This window comes from Thermobia domestica, chromosome 2 (genome assembly GCF_964235325.1).
Source record: "Thermobia domestica chromosome 2, izTheDome1.hap1.1, whole genome shotgun sequence".
NCBI classification, from domain to species: domain Eukaryota; kingdom Metazoa; phylum Arthropoda; class Insecta; order Zygentoma; family Lepismatidae; genus Thermobia; species Thermobia domestica.
In genome coordinates this window covers 287071940-287090498 of record NC_137455.1, presented here as the reverse complement: position 1 = coordinate 287090498, position 18559 = coordinate 287071940, and the positions used below count along the sequence as shown (strand labels likewise).

The window sequence follows — 18559 nt, the reverse complement described above, 5'->3', positions numbered from 1 at the left end:
TAGACTTAATGATTTCGAATCCTTCTGGGTTACACTGAATCTGAGAAGCAGGGACGGCACCAGAAAAGTTTGATGGGGTGGGCGGAAAAAGGCGGACCTAGTTGCTGGGTGGGCGGGCAATGAAAATAAGAACTGGGCAATGTAGACATTTTTTTTGGGCAATAATTAAATTTCTATCTTTAAACTCTTTAGTTAGCTAAGGCTCAGACCGAAATAGGAGAGGGACAAGGATGTGGAAAACAGCTGTCTTGGCCTTATAGAAGGTACAATTCCGGCATTCGCCTGGTGGGACTGAAGAAGTGCAGGATTTAGGATGGGCTGCGGGAGTTCGTAGCTATATGCTCGACCTACCGAATTCCGCGTAGCAGACACACTACCTCTACTTCCAGGTTTCTTTTTTCAAACAATAATAACAGCTACTACTGTGTAGTCGATGAAGTTCAAGACAGCTTTATCTTCTCTCCCTCCAAGAATGCACATGAATGCATAGAAATAAAAGGTTAAAACAAGACAGACTAACAGATAATACTCTACCTTTAGTTAATATCATAAAATACACAATAAGTAAGTAAAACAAGAATAAAATAGGCTATTGCAAACATTTTTATCTTTGAAGCATTTATTACAGCAAGAGACAAAAAAGTATAAATCATTTTCTCTCATATATCCTTAATTTGTGCACATTAGATTTTTTGACGGGAACTCTATATGCAACAGCAAAGATCTATGTTACTACAGAAATAGGGAAATTCGACAGCATAATTGTTTGATCATACCTTACACAGAAATCTTTGAAATTGAAACTCAAGTTAAAAATATAAAACAATTATAAATTGGATAAAGAAGTAAATAGCAATTAACAAAACTTCATCATGATCCACAGAAACAACAATGTATTTTAAACTATGAAGGGTGATTACATGATACGAACAAGCTTACAATAAACTTTTATACCTGCACTTTAATGGAGTACATTGCGTTGATTGTTATGTTCAACATCGAATAATTTTACCACGTTCTCTACAGTAATATTCATTACAAGTTTTCTTTCTACCGAAAGGAAACAAAGATCGCTTAGGCGAAGGTTTGCCATTCGATTTCTTAGATATGTTTTAACCCGTCTAAGACACGAGAAAGAAGGTTCACATGGTGAACTAGATACAGGAATGGTGACAGCAATTACGGCTAATTTCTGAATTTCATGAAAGGCAATTTTGAAACGATCCACCACTTCAGTAAACTGAGAATCAGAGGTAATTTTGCATTGCTTTTCCTCCTCATAACGTTTCAAAACTTTCGGGAGAAGTTTCATTTCCACCTCTATACTATCGACATCACATCCATAATGACGTGCAAGTGGTTCAATTTTCTCAAATGAGAGGAAATGTTGCCTTTTAGGGTGAAGACTGCTTATTCCAGTGTAAATTGGCGTTCAGCTGTATCTGGAATTATGTTTGTAAATAAAAGCATTGTTCATTGCAGACTTAAATAGGGTCCTAGAACCTATTACATTACAATCAATAGTAATACCTATTGCTTTTGAAGTACAGGATGTCACCTTCATTATTCTACTTCTGTTGGGGTAGGCGGATGGGTGGGCAAGGCCATTCATCGGGTGGGCGGTCGCCCACCCCCGCCCACCCTTAGTGCCGTCCCTGCTGAGAAGCAAGATTCAGATACGGGTGATTTGGTGAAAGTTGTGATACAGGTGATTCGTGTCATCACGGATACTCAGGAAGAGTGAACATTAGAAGCAACATCCATTGAATAAATTCAAAAGAAGGCAATTCTTCTTTAACGAGGAGACTTGTAAGGAAAATTTATGGGAAGGTACTTGTGTGATATAGGAGATAGGAATCATATCATCTCATGTCATGATACTTTTTCAACATTAATACTTCTGAAAAGTATGTTCTTCGTTCCTTAAAGCCGTTCTTGCAAGTTTGCTCATGGAAATATGCGACTTTGGCTGTGAAGGAGAGAGCTTTCAAAAATAAAATGGATGCTTGATTTTTCTCAACATGACTTACACTTATATAATATTACTTCCAAGTTTAAACAATTTTTAAGCGTTTCAAGATCATCTTTCTTTCTTTTCCTTTACTAAATCTCATTTTCTTGTTTCATACGTTATAAATTCTAAACTGCAACCAGCAAATCCCTCACGTGTTACTGCGGACAATATTTTTCGTTCCCCCTTCTGCGTCTTCCACGTGGAATTCCTCTGAATTCGACGTTTCGCACGAAATTCGAACACCTCATATGGACATCTTAGTGAACCACGTCAATTCTCTTTTCCCGTTCTAGGTATAATATTTAGAAAATGCTACACTAATTGCTACCTCCAAATCCCCGCCCCCTTTCACGTCGAATTTCCAAAAAATCCTCCCTTAGTGGTACCTACATCATAACACAAATCATATTCACTGTCTAAATTTCAAGTTTCTAGCTTAAGTAGTTTGGCCTGGCCTTTGATCAGTCAGTCAATTAATCAGGCCTTCTTATATTATAGAGAGATATTACAGAACACAAGGTTTCAATTAAGCCGAATTAATAATAACACACAAAATTCAACGTGCATAGCATATATAACACAGCAGGGAATTCAGAAGATGTCGAGCCGCCCCTATCCTAGGCTAGTAGTGTTCCCTGTTCTCACCGTCCTGTGACTGAAGATATTAGCTTAAGAAAGTATCCATTTTATTTTTAGTGTCTTTCTCAAGCTGTGCGACAATAAAGACAGGAAGTAAAATGAGTTTTTGATCTCAGCTCTTACTACCGATGCATGTATACAATTAAATATAAAATATTGATAACTTACCTTATATTTACTAAATAATATACGCATTATTATGAGCTCTATTTATGATAGAAGCACCAATTCAAGGCAATCGTTGAGTAGGATGATCGTAATATAGATAGAGTGTTGTTAAGGGTTAGTACTACATTGGTGTGCAAAACTTAAGCACGAAAGTGAATTTCGCACATCGTGTCATCTGCAAGTTGCATAGGGCATTGGAACTTGAACCATACTCACAAAGAAATGCGTGATTACAGGAACAAAAATTGTACTTTTATCCAGAATCAATAGTCTACATCACTGAGATCACTGCGACTCATGACGTCTCCCCTGACATTACAGAATTGGAGATACGAGGGTGTATGATCATGACGGATAGCGATGCATGCTGTGCAACGTGATCCGGCGCTGTTCAAATTGCTGGTAATAAGTTGTATATGGAGTTCCATTCCTCCAACAACGCTGTGGAGAACTGCTGAGTGGTCTTTGGTGCATACAGACGTGCTACAAGATGTTACCCCATAGCATCCCACACATACTCAATAGGATTAAGTCCGGGAAACAAGGAAGCCAGACCATTTATCGAACATCTTTTCACTACAAGAGCTTCACCCACCTGCACTATTCGATGCAGTCACGAATTATCATCCATAAAGATGAAGTCGGGATCGACTGCATCTCTGAAAAGACGCACATAGAGAAGGAATACAGTGTCATAATAACGTTGACCGATGAGTGAAGCGTGTTCAAAAATTTGGAGGTCGGTATGCTCACGCAACATTATGCCTCCTCACTCATGAACACCTGGACCACAAAATCGATCATATTTGTCAATGTTCCTGGTTCATTTTAGATTCGCCAGGTGAGTGTACGTCTAGAATCACCACTCAGATTAAATCTGCTTTCATCTGAGAAGAGAACGCGACTTTACTCCTTCTCGGTCCAGTCCTGATGTTTTTGGCACCATCGCAAACAGGTGCCGCCAATATGCAAATGTCAACGGAACACAACGTAATGGTCTACGAACAACCTTCATGCAGTCGCTACGCGATGGTGGAGTGTGAGATTGGACGCCTTACAATCCAGTTAAATTTATTTGTATTTCCACTCGTTGCTTAACATCAGTCCCTTGTTGCCTGTTGCACAATATAACGGTCGTCACACACAGTATTGTAATTGCATACCCCCATTACACAATATTGTAATATACAGCATATGGAACGTCCCACATGCACATGCATTAATGCTGGGGGCAGCACCAAACTCTTGGGCCACTTCGTCCTTTTGAGTACTTTCTCGATGATTTTTCCCCGTGTGAAGTCATTTAAATATTGTCTCCATGACATAGACCTATTGTTATGAGAGACACCACCACGATATACCTTAACAGCTCTCTGGCTGACACACACTACTTTGTCCCCTTTATTCAATTCCTTGGTGTTGAAGAGCAGACCCATTCGGCACTACAGTTATGCTGACGTCACGTCACGCTACGTCTTGTTCCTTGTACACATATATATAAATCGAACCATTTTTAGATTATAGTCCATCGGAATAAAAACAAAAATGATATAGTAATACATGATTTTATTTTCAGTTGCTTGTGTATTTGTAGAAGCAGGAAACTGAGATAAATTTATGTTCAAAATTAAAAGGACTATAGAACTTATTTACGTGTTTTTTTTTGTTTTTTTTACCATTTTATTGTGTTCGTTTTAAAAGTAGATAATAATTATTGATATTCCAATCTGTGACATACAGTAGAAAACGTAGCCTTACCATTAGCTTCTGCTGCCATTGGCACCATTCGGAGTGATGAAATATAGTCATCGGAATTCGAGTCAAGGATTTCTAGCCATTGTTTCCAAATGTTTTCTATTTCTTCTATATCCCGAGTGGAAGATAGAATTCGTTGACAATCTAAATAAACAAATAAAAAAAGTAAACAATGGTTGTTAGGTTAATATCGATAAACACAGTGAAATCAAAACAGACCTAACGTACACTAACTTAAACGAAGCAGTATTTATCTGTGTATGCGAAAAGTATTCTCAGTGTGTAGAATGAAATTAATTTCAAGATATCAAGCTGGAAAAAAATAAAGAAAAAATAAGAACATTAAATTTTGAACATTTTTATAAACTTCTCGGATGCATTGAAATTGCACCAACTTTCACTCCCTTGTCTGTTGACACAGATAAAGTCTTAATGAGCAGGCTACAAAATTGGAAATTGCGCAAACAATGTTATGCAACGTTGCCACCATTACCATAAGTATTTCGATTTAAAAAAAACAGTCAGCAAAACGCAATCGTTTTAGAGAAAAAATACAAAGTAATGGGTGACAATAGCATTTTCAGTTATCCCCATTATATTGTGTAGGCACGGACATCATTAGAGAGGGGAACGGTGGAACTGAAATCTAACTTTTTGGCTTAGCTACCATGACCAATGAATTAAGTTTCCTGGGCCATTATTGAGCGTAAATATATTTATTACTTGAGCATTTCTTGGACTCAATAGGAATAAAGAAATGTCATTGAATTCTACTGAAGTTTCTTCAGTTTGTATTAAACTGTCATACGGATAAGAAGTAAATGGTAGCAGATCTCGGTCAGTTTTCCAAGATAAAAACTCTTCTCATAGAGGGTTGGAGTGAGTACCAGTTGAATAATCCTAGACGATGTTTTACACTACTGGTAATTTGACTTAGCCATGGCCTGATCATTAATAAAATATCTGAATTAACATTAAATTTTTGAAAAGTCATTTACTAAGATGACAGAATCTGAATTACTTGAATTTTGTTTATTTGTCGTTCTGCGCCCCCTTGATGGCGGCGCCCGGGGCGATCGTCCCGGTCGCCCCGCTCATTCGACGGCCCTGGCTGTGAGAAACATTTGTTATAGCCCTATATTATTATCGTGTGAAAAATTTTACACAATTTCATGAAATCTTGTTGTTGACAACGTCGCGGTAGAAATTTGCGCAATTTCTGCTTCTCGTTAATAACTCATAGATTATAGAGATTATCAACGATCTAATCCTTAGCAAAATTTGCGCAATGTCGTTGCACTGAACTTCTCTATGGAAGTTATGCATTCCACATAATGTTTATTTCCATTCTGGGTACTTGCGTATAAAATGTATCAGACATTTTAATAATACATTAAAAATAGTTCCATTTTGATATGAAGATTAACACAAGGTTTATTATTAGTAGAAAGATTACAATACTAAAGTAAGAAAATGGGCGAGAAACGAATATAATATCTAGGTGCAACGACAGTTCTTGAAACAAGTCACAAAAATAAAAGTTATTCTTTTATCCTTCAAACTTATCTAATGTTCTAAGTAGGTATACAGTCCCGTACTGATCAACTCATTGCTTTTTATATCATTTCTTATTGTTATCCATCAGGTAGACTTAGTTTCTTTATTATTTGTTCTTAATGTCTTTTTACTTATATCTTAAGCTCTGAACAGCCGAAACAAATAAACCTACAAGCTAGAATGTTATACTTGATCAATGTAGGGGTGTATGCCTATTTTTGGACCACCCTGTATAAGAATTAGAACATTAGTCTGAAGCGATAAAAGAATAATTTCTATCTATATGACTTCTCAAGAGCCGTCACTGCGTAGATGTAGAGTTACGCACAAGATGATACGAGACAGCTCTACAAACAAAAACAGATACTTTTCGAGAAAAGACATTACTGTTATAACATATTATCAAGAGGAGACAGCCTTAACTCTTTCCTCCTGCGCATATTTACTTAGATGTCATAGTAATGTGGAAGAACAAACAAAGAAATGGCAAATACAATAGAATGTTACTTCGTGTAATACTTTTTATCATTGAGGCTATTATCAAAGTAGTCATAAGCAAATATCTGATCGCATAGTTTTGCCTTTTATATATATAAAAAATGAACGTCCCTCGACTATGTTCCAAGGCTAAGGAAGATGGTGATGATAAAGAATGAAAAAGAGCAGTCAAGGAAATGGAAGAAAACGGGAGAACTCCGGGAAAACTCGGGCGCACAGTTTTTGTCTGCCACTAAGCTCCCTTGAAGCAAGCTGGGGTTCAAACAAGGAACCTCACGCACCACCACTGAGCGACCTCTTGTGTGTATGGATAATAAAAGTTGGTCGTCAACTCGAAGAGACAAATGCAAAGTGAGGGTTTTAGGGAATGACACAGTGTCAAACTTACGTACGAATAAATGGGTGAATGGAGGTTACAATACATAAACTTTACAATAAGTGCATGTTACTGAACAGTATATAAATAGTTAGAAATAAAATAAAATGTAATTTCTAGTTTTCTTTTCCACGATTATGTTCTGTAGGCTAAAGGAGACAGGTTATTAATAAAGGTAAATGATGTGGGAGGAAACATGATCACTCCAAGACAACACACGGACGGGATGTCGTACATCATAAACTCGCATAGCCAGGGATCGAATCAGGAACCTGGTGATTGCTCTGCTACTGAGCCACTGTGTCTCCCAATAAATTGTTAAAAAAGATGTCTAAAATGAGGAGGGTCGTTCATAGAGAAATGTGCAAAGCGTTCAAATTTTGGTTGTGTAGATAGGGAAGAAAATAGGGCAAAAGACTTATCTTTTTTTTTTAAAAAAAAAAGATAAGCAACAACAATTCAGATTGATTTCTGCACATAGGTTCCCAGTTCGATTGTCAGTGAGACTGCTTGCCTTTGTATGCAAACCAAACTAGTGGTTTGGATTTTATTAAAAGTAACAGGTCCCGTCTCATTAGCCTTGTTGACTTGATTTAAGTTTTTGTTTAGCGTCCCTTTCAGCAGCGAGGCTATACGAGACATGGGCCTACAGCTTGACGTGGAATCCTAACCATATGAGCTCTCACTGAGAATCGAACTCGGGTCTTCCATAGGGCCGCGGTGAATCAGTGCTTGGAGTCCCGGGTTCGATCCCAGCTTTCGCCAAGTGAACTTTGTGGTGGACAAACACCGTGTGCGTGGGTTTTCTCGGGGTTCTCCCGTTTCCTTCCGCTTTCTTCATTCCACCATTTCATTCATTACTCATAATCACCGTCTCCTTTAGCCTGACTCAAAGATTTCATTTCATTTCGGGTTTTCCACTTCAAAGATGCTTAGCTTACCGCTTAGCCACGAAGGATCTCAGCCACGTTGGTGACATGGTAAGTTAAACTGCAATCAAGTAACCAACAGTCCAAATTAGATTTCATACAATTGCCACAGAATAGCCTATGATCAAAAAGATTATAGTCCTTTGTCAGAAGGTTATATAGGATGAGTCCTACAGTTTTAAGTGAGCTCTGAACCACTAAAGTACATTCGATGCTCTCCCACAGAGAGTCTAACGTAGGACCTTGTGCTCTAGCCACGAGACTAAGGAGTGCTCTTTTAAATCATTCCGTTAATAAGTAGTTGGAAATGGACTTGGAAACATTTCTTATTTTGTCAGTTTTAAGGTGTTTCGTAAGAATAAGTCAATACTGTTTTTGATCTACGTAGTATCAAGAAAATCCATTACAAGATTGTTATGAATGATTGCAACAAACTTTAGAAAGCTTAAATTTAAAATAATTACTATCTTACTATTAAAATTAGTAATTTGCATCTTTAAAATTATTTCTTTAGAGATAAAATTTAGTTTGAAACTTTTACTGAACAAATTCATTTAATTTTTCTATTGGAAGATTGTGAAAAGCTAAGTATATAAATATAAAATGAGATAAAATAAAAATTGATCGAGCTCTGGATATAGCAAATACATTGTACTTGAGAATTTCATATAATGTAATCACGGCAAATATAACTTAAAAAAATTAAATCCTTAAGTAAGATGGACATAATATCACAGTATTATAGTAAGAAAATGTTATTTTAATTTTTCGGTCACGAGAACAGATGTATCACTCTTGGCCCTCAATATTTTATAAGCAAAAGAACACATTTAATTTGTTTTGCAAGGACTTCAACTTTTGATTATCTGTAAAGAAAGGATTTCGTGTACAGAAATATGGTGGGTGACACGGCAATACTTTTCTTCACATATATCTTGTTACCTGCAATAGTTCTACCAAAGCAGTCATAATAGAAGAAGCATTGTGTAGAATCTTAAACATTTTAAAAGGTGTTAAAAGCTCTCGAAGTAGTTACGTAACCCATCTCACCTTGGTAAATAATATATATATCTCATTTGAGAACCAGCTATCACATTAGTGACATCAAACTTTGATGCAGGAAGCTTGGCTGGCTTCGATATACGTTTCCTGCCCTGAATTACATTTCACAACTCTCCGAATAGTTTAAATCTTTCCCGGAGTGCATAAATATTTTATAAGAATTCTTGAGATACATTACGGCTAGAATGTCAGACTCACTTTACTTTTCATAACATTGAATAAAACGAGGATAGTACAGTATATGCTATATACTTTTGGTAAGACTGTTTTTTTTTTTAATTTTTAGATTTTCGTGTACAATATATACACTCATGTACAAAATTATTGTCGCATGTCTATAAATGTGTTGTGGGAATATAATTTGATAACGAATTCTCCCGGTATTTCTTATAATGTTAGTATCTGTATAATCGGCAAAGGCATGTATGTGGAAAATTTCATGTCAAAAGAGCAGTAAATAACAATAAAACGAAAATAAAATTTTATTGTCCATATAGGTACATTTTGTTTTACTAATTCTAATTTTCATATTTTAAATTATTTTCCTATGAAATTTACCACAAATATACATTTCCCGATTATATACATAGTATTGTAATGCTCTATTTATTTTAGCTATTATATAATTTTATGATTCAAAAATCTTTTCTTTAAAGAAAAATCGGTGTTTAATTCCAATTTTTTTAATGAAAATGAGATTTATACATGCGCAACGGATCTTCTCAGTAAACAAAATAAAACCGTAAAAAAATCAACAAATAATCCAGGAACTTGTGGTGAAGTCACTCCACGCGAGAGATTCGAATCGAAATTAACATATTTGATATATATATATATATATATATATATATATATATATATATATATATATATATATATATATATATATATATATATATATATATATATTAATACAATTAAATACTATATTCCGATGTTTTGACAGTTTATTGTTTAATTCAGTCAACAGACTCCTTCCATAAATCATTTAACATAAACAAACATGTAACATAAGCGCAAGAAAAAAAAATCCAATGTATCCAAGAGATAATTCCATAACTGACTTATTTTATCTACGCCTCATACGGCCTCAAGTGTGATTTTATTCCAGTACAATTAGTTATTAAACAGTCAGGCAGGGTTCATATATTATGCTAATTTCGGCGCTTGCATTAAACATTTCAATTGTAAATTCATAATCACCATATTGGTCGACCTCTTAATTAATCATTTCCGACATTTACTTACATCGATATACACATCTTTCATATTAATAACGTACATATTTTCTCTTAACAACTCATTATTACTAAATATCTATATGAATATCTTATACTAAAGAAAAAGAATAATAAAGACAGTGAAATATGATGGCCCCCTCTAAGCTAATCTACACCTAGCCATGAGATGAGGATGATAAGAAAGTAGAAACAAATCCACAACAGTGCAAGCCTTCTCAAGATTACAATATACCGTACATCTATAGACAAGAACCTCTGCCACATTTGCTTTGATTCGAAACGATTGAGAAAATACGTTAGGGTTTGGAACCCAGCTGGTAGATAACTTTCATATCCTTCATCACATTCACACGGTTTGAAGAATGAAACTAATTGAGGTAGAGGCCGAGAACAGGACAGTCTCGTTTTTAAAAAAAATTGTTATAAGGCAGTTGGAAGTTAAATAGTTCTTAACTACTGTCCTCCAGACTCCAACTGATATTACATCTTGGAAATTAATATAAACAAGAATACGAACAGGATATGGAAATACAATACTAGAACTACGTAAAAAGATTCCCGGTTTAGCGACTTCATAGCTTGAGACGTTAGTAAATGAAAAAAAATCTAGATTTGGAATTTAGAAAGTAATACGACGTACAAGTGTGAATTTAAACTTAAGGAAAAATTATCATATGTTGCCTAATATCGAACTCATGGACTTTCTTAGTTCTGTACTAAATTAATATACGACGTGGAATATAAATTATAGTAAACATGACAAACAATTTTTCTTATTCAACGTATTATCATTATTATGTTTTTTTAAAGGTATCGAACTCGAGACCACTGCTAAACTGTATTTATCTAGGGACATAAAGGACACGTTAGAATAAGAAGGTAACATAAGAGGTTTACACTGAATTTAACTATTTATTTATTATGGAAGCCAAATTAATAAGATATCCCCCTTTTTCTCTTTTCCATTCTGGTGTGTGCGACCAGCGACAAGGTTTAATGACAACACATCATAACCTCTCTATAACCAAAATAAACAACTTGTATTCCCATGATCTATCTTCCAAAACGTACTTGCAAAATAATTAGTTCATGTCTTATTGAAAAATGTTAATACTTTAATAGTATATTCAATTTGTATCAATCTTTAGCTTTCACATGGATCACTTAGGAGTAAATAACTGTCTTTACCTGATCGTCTGGTGAAATTCTATGCTCGACGATTCGTGAATTATCCATTTATTAGCTACTGTTCTGAAATTAATATCTGACATAGATTAATTTAGAGTATTAACATTCATATCCCCTCTTCTTCCAACACAAACACACGTTCTTACACCTAATTGGCTATTATCATTTCCCGATTACATAATTTAATGATTTGTCGCACATCCATTGGCTAGTAACAACTTCCGGGCTGACTTCCGCTAAAATTCAGTCATGTCGTCCTTCCTAATCAATAAATGTAAACAATAATTACAAATAATATATCGAAATTTTAACTTGAAGGATTATACTTCATCCAACCAGTAAATATTGTTAAAAATTATGTAAAATGCTCTATAAAACTGAGTTTTATAAGAATTATACCCTTTATTTGCGCCAAAAGCTATATTTCATATGGAAATATATATGTGTATACTCATATATACATATGAAAGCAAATTAACACAAAAAGTGTAGTTTTTTTTTTAAAGATGATCCATGAGTTCTCATCAGTACACAATTCCATCCCTAATTTCTTCCTAAGTAGTAATATACTATATAATTATCCATAGTTACTTTGTCATAAACAAGGGGGGGGTTGAGGGGCACCTTGCCCTATGTCCGTAATAAACTTTAATTTATATCCAAGTTTTCTGTCATCTCCAATTAGTATACAGTAACAGTATTTTTCTTGTTTCAGCCTAATTATCTATAAAAACTGAATAATTAAATGTACAGTAATTTTATTATCGTTTATGCGGGCACAGTTTAACAATGCGTACGCCCACTTTATGAATATTATTTAATGATACGGCCTACTGTTAAAAGTGGGTCGTAACATTTTTCCCGGCGGCTGAAACAAAAAAAAAAAATCTTTCATAGAAAGTTTTTTTTTATTTGAATTCCTTTAATAATTCTTGTCTTTTCTCATCGGAACAGTCAAATAGCTTTATATTAGATAAATTCTGACTGGATACTTCTCTCCCCTTAAGGGCGGCTGCTCGAGATGTTTTCCGAGGATTGATTATTTCCAGCCGACAAATAATTAGAATTATTCGAATACATCGCCGCGGCTGAATATGGAGGATGTAAAGACGAAGTCACAGATGTAATTACGGGTATGGGCATTGTCGAGTTAAACAGAGTTACCGCAGGTTGCGAACTGAAGTTTGGTTTCATCCCATAAATATTAGGAGATAAATATGGTGGTGGTACATTAACACATCCCGCTAACGACACCGGAGTAGATCCACCATGCGGACCAGGACCCCAACTTAGTTGTGGAGAACTAAACCGTCTCTGCTCATTCCAGTTCCTGCTGTTACGGTTCCCATTATAATTTCGATTGAATTTAATATTTTGTCTATTATTTCTATTATAACCACCACTAAAACTCCTTCTTTCATCATTCCTACTTGTTTTGATAGGGTCAGTTTGGACAGCATTATCTGTCTTAGTACGCTTGTTTCTATCAACGCCTACCTGCCTAACTGTAGGTCGTTTTATTGACGGATTTAATAGATTAAAATTTTGCCTTTCCAGATTTGAAGGGTGTCCCTCCATGTCTTCAAGTCTCATGGTTAGTTCTTGAACACTATTCACGGCTCCTAACTTGAAGATCTTTGCTTCTTCAGCAGGTAAACAATCGAGAATCAAATCCTTGAGCTCCTGATCTGATGGAGAACTGACCACGGAATGATAGTTGTCGATTAGGAACCATACGAACTCAGATAATGTAGAGAATTTTGATTTGTCATACCTCAAGGAATAAAGGCGGCGCTTCTGCGCTCTCTCCACTTGCGGAGATATATATTGGAGTTTGAAAAGTCTGACAAAATCTCTGAATGTTCTAATTTGATTTTCTACACTTCTATACCAAGTTTTAGCAGAAAGTTCTAAGCAGTTATTAATAATATACCTTTTATCCTTTTCCCTAAGACGATACATACCCATGGTTTGTAATAAATCTTCTAGAAAGATTCTAGCTGATTTTGTAGTTTTCCCATCGAATTTGGGAAAATGATGTAAATTCCTTAGATATTCTCTCGATTTTCTTTCCATATCACTATCAGATGATGCATTTCCCTCTGTACTACTTTCTCGAATTCTTTCGCTTTCAGCCGGGCAACGATTTACTCTTCGCGCTCTACCTCGCCTACACCGAAATCGGCGTTTACGATTTGAACTATTATTATGGTTATTATTGTTTGCTTCCTTTTGGTCAGATACAGACATAGTGGCAACACTGTCACTATGTTCCTTTTCAGTTAGTAAAGACTTTAGTTGAGTTTCATTCTCACTTCCGCTCGAATGTCTCAATGGCTTCGGGTTTCTCGGAGAGGAACCTAACTTCATCCTCCCTTCCCCAGTACACCTTTCGTGTCTATCTAGGCGGTTTGTAAGTTTGTTAATCCGTTCACCTAACTGACAAAATTTTTCATTACACTTTTCTGAATTTCTACGAATAGTAACAGCTGTGTCCCGTTCAAAACCCTCTATTCGCTCAAGCATTTTCTCATTCGTTTCCTTCATAATTTTACAATTTTCTTTCGTCAAATTCAGATTGGAGCTACAATTTTCCTTAAAAGTATCCACCTCTATTCTTAATCTAGACATATTTTCAGTTACAGTACCTAATCTACTATCTACATTTTCAATTACGGTCACAATGCTGTCATTTAGTTCCTTTTCTACATTTACTAAGTTTTCTTTCAACTTTCCTACATCTGCCACGATATTGTCTAAATCTTCCGTACATTTCAATCTAACTTCATTTAAGTTTTCAGTAAACTGAGTTTTTACCAACTGAATATCTGACTTTACGATCGACAACTCATTTGACACTTTAGCATCTAAGTCTAAGATAGAAGATTTCATAGAACTAATGTCTGATTGTACGAGTTTAAAATCTGATTTCATAGAGTCAATATTCAAAATCATTTCAGAGCTCATTTCAGTCTTCACCGACATGATTTCAGTTTTAACGGATGCAATTTCAAAACTCATATTAGTTTTAACAGAGTTCACCTCAGTACTGACTGACTTAAGTTCAGTTTTAACCGTATTCATATCTCTCGATATGCTTTGCTGAAATCCTTCCATCATAATTTTAAGAGTTTCCAATAACTTTTCACCTCCAATTTCAATTTCGGGAACGGATTTTCTAGTCGCCCGTTTAGCTTTTCGTAAAACTCTAGAACTACTCTGAATACTTTCAGGAGCATTAGCATCAAAACCTAAGGTAAGTTCATCCTGACCAGAGACACCACTCTCTTCTGGCAAACTAGTTTCAGTAGCTAACACGTCTTCCATTAATACGCACTTCTGACACAACCAATCGCCATTCTTTTGCTTAATTGTTTCGAGTTCTAATTCAGATAGCTTAATACATGTCACGTGATAATATAGTCTACATTTATCACAACAAACAGATTCGCCACTGTTTGAAATACGTTTAGCACCACAACATACATGAGCCTGTGGCTCGACGTCCATTACGTTGAAATTAATTAACATTTTTTTACAGATTAATCGCTTATCGCACACACTCAAACTGAAAAGTTAGGAAAAAGGGGTAATATTACGTGGAGTGATATATATTACTTAACAAACATTTAATCTCTCCGCGGAAATAAGCAACCCACTATAGAAGTTGTATACTTCTAATCCTGAAAATCTGGAGTCGCCAATTTTTGTAATGCTCTATTTATTTTAGCTATTATATAATTTTATGATTCAAAAATCTTTTCTTTAAAGAAAAATCGGTGTTTAATTCCAATTTTTTTAATGAAAATGAGATTTATACATGCGCAACGGATCTTCTCAGTAAACAAAATAAAACCGTAAAAAAATCAACAAATAATCCAGGAACTTGTGGTGAAGTCACTCCACGCGAGAGATTCGAATCGAAATTAACATATTTGATATATATATATATATATATATATATATATTTAATACAATTAAATACTATATTCCGATGTTTTGACAGTTTATTGTTTAATTCAGTCAACAGACTCCTTCCATAAATCATTTAACATAAACAAACATGTAACATAAGCGCAAGAAAAAAAAATCCAATGTATCCAAGAGATAATTCCATAACTGACTTATTTTATCTACGCCTCATACGGCCTCAAGTGTGATTTTATTCCAGTACAATTAGTTATTAAACAGTCAGGCAGGGTTCATATATTATGCTAATTTCGGCGCTTGCATTAAACATTTCAATTGTAAATTCATAATCACCATATTGGTCGACCTCTTAATTAATCATTTCCGACATTTACTTACATCGATATACACATCTTTCATATTAATAACGTACATATTTTCTCTTAACAACTCATTATTACTAAATATCTATATGAATATCTTATACTAAAGAAAAAGAATAATAAAGACAGTGAAATATGATGGCCCCCTCTAAGCTAATCTACACCTAGCCATGAGATGAGGATGATAAGAAAGTAGAAACAAATCCACAACAGTGCAAGCCTTCTCAAGATTACAATATACCGTACATCTATAGACAAGAACCTCTGCCACATTTGCTTTGATTCGAAACGATTGAGAAAATACGTTAGGGTTTGGAACCCAGCTGGTAGATAACTTTCATATCCTTCATCACATTCACACGGTTTGAAGAATGAAACTAATTGAGGTAGAGGCCGAGAACAGGACAGTCTCGTTTTTAAAAAAAATTGTTATAAGGCAGTTGGAAGTTAAATAGTTCTTAACTACTGTCCTCCAGACTCCAACTGATATTACATCTTGGAAATTAATATAAACAAGAATACGAACAGGATATGGAAATACAATACTAGAACTACGTAAAAAGATTCCCGGTTTAGCGACTTCATAGCTTGAGACGTTAGTAAATGAAAAAAAATCTAGATTTGGAATTTAGAAAGTAATACGACGTACAAGTGTGAATTTAAACTTAAGGAAAAATTATCATATGTTGCCTAATATCGAACTCATGGACTTTCTTAGTTCTGTACTAAATTAATATACGACGTGGAATATAAATTATAGTAAACATGACAAACAATTTTTCTTATTCAACGTATTATCATTATTATGTTTTTTTAAAGGTATCGAACTCGAGACTAGTGCTGTCGAAATCGGTTTTTGAAAAAACCGAAAACCGGTTTTTGAAAAAAGTGAAATTTCATAAAACCGAAATGTCGGTTTTGAAAACCGCTTTTGCGGTTTCGGTTTTGAAAACCGCATTTTCGGTTTCGGTTTTGAAAACCGCTTTTGCGGTTTCGGTTTCGAAAACCGCTTTTGCGGTTTCGGTTTTGAAAACCGCATTTGCGGTTTCGGTTTTGAAAACCGCTTTTGCGGTTTCGGTTTCGAAAACCGCTTTTGCGGTTTCGGTTTTGAAAACCGCATTTGCGGTTTCGGTTTCGAAAACCGCATTTGCGGTTTCGGTTTTGAAAATCGCTTTTGCGGTTTCGGTTTTGAAAATCGCTTTTGCGGTTTCGGTTTTGAAAACCGCAAATGTCAAAAATTCTACAGCACTAATATCAAGTAACGACGAGAAAACAGCAAAGAATCTTTCCCCACACCGGCTCTTAGTTGCCAGATGGAGGGAAATTTCCCTCGGCGGCTTAGGGAAAAATGATCAAAATTTGCAGAAGGAAAAGAAGGTATTTTTTCTTAAAATGTCCTAAAGTGTAGGGAAATTCTATACTTTTACAATTGGCAGAATAAAAAAAAAAGTTGCAATTTCTCAAAGAGGCACGGCTATCGTTATTGGGAAGTAAAAAGATACAGAATAAAATATGATCGGTGTTTCCATCTAGTATAAACTATTGCAGGTGTCTGGGACTTGCGATAAGAAGCCAGTCGACACATGCAAAACCACAACATTCACATTTATCGGAGTGGCAATAAATCAACAATAAAATTGTGTGTTGCGATAGAGATTTTCTTTCTTTCTTTTCTCTTTCTTTATATTAAGAAAGGGAGGTGGTGCCTTTTTGTTAACAAAAGAAAGAGTGGCAGTACTATTTTTATTAAATAGGGATATATCTTATTTCTATTGAGTGTTGGCTTATTACCCTATTTTAGCGGGTACCACCCGATTTTCAGGTTATATATTCGTCCCCCGCTTAAACATATCTTAATCACGAAAAACCACCCGCTTTTTGGGATTGGAGAAAAATCTAAGAGGACTTAGTTGATAAAGTGTTGGTATGGTATATTCAACGTAAACCGCTACACCTTTGACAATCTCAATCGCGATTGAGTTAAATTTGGACTCGCGCTCAGGCTCAAGCTCTGGGCTATCTGAGCAATGCGCGTGTGCAGAATCATTTGCTAATAAGAGATCTGCTCTAATGCACAATGGTTTTCTTTGTATAGTTCATGTGTTTTCTATGTAATGTATTGGAGGTTCTATACGAATGAGTATTCGTTTGTAGATGTTGTAACAAACATACTTGAATTATTCATACCTTCACAAGCTACAAGAATGCCGAACGACAATTTCAAGTGTAACTTTAAAGACTCTTATAGAAGCGAATTTACGTTTCTTAGCCAGGGCAGAACTCAGTTTGAAGCAAAATGTACACTCTGGAAAACTGTTTCGTTTGAAAAGTAGGATGCAGGGAAGCAAATTGGACCTCCCCTGATTTTTATATATTTTGTAAACTAGATCACGAGGAACACGAATCTGAAGGCGTTTTGACATTCCGACCTCCGGAACTCGAGATATTAAAACTTAAAGTTTAATATAGACGTTATATGAAAAAAACACAATATTCTCTATACGAAACATATTATGTCCTGAGAGATATATAAAGGTAACCAAGAAAGTTCTGTCGCTTTTTGTGGAATTCTGTGTAAAATTGACCCTCATACCGTGAGTTTAATGCAAATGGAGATAAGGCGAAGGTCAGTTGTTGGTGTGGGTATATCCGACATTCTACATGGTTGTGGAAGTTCAGTTACAACGTAAACGTATGTAAGGACGGAGTGAATATGGAACCTCCACAGAGCGTCATAGGGGCGTGTATGCTGTACGAGTTCCAACTTGGATCAAATGCCACTGTAGCGGGGCGGAAGATACCTCAGGGCTTTGGTGAGGGTGTCGTGATTACGCAGACAG

General features: G+C 35.3%; 1 protein-coding gene across 1 annotated transcript in view; it reads right to left on the bottom strand.

The window, feature by feature from the left end:
- Positions 1 to 18559, bottom strand: part of LOC145678545 (angiotensin-converting enzyme-like) — a 91847-nt gene that overhangs the window by 36828 nt on the left and 36460 nt on the right. The window contains exon 4 of the mRNA XM_081748825.1: positions 4580 to 4720. Coding sequence (XP_081604951.1) covers positions 4580 to 4720 — 141 coding nt within the window. The remainder of the gene's footprint in view (positions 1 to 4579; positions 4721 to 18559) is intronic.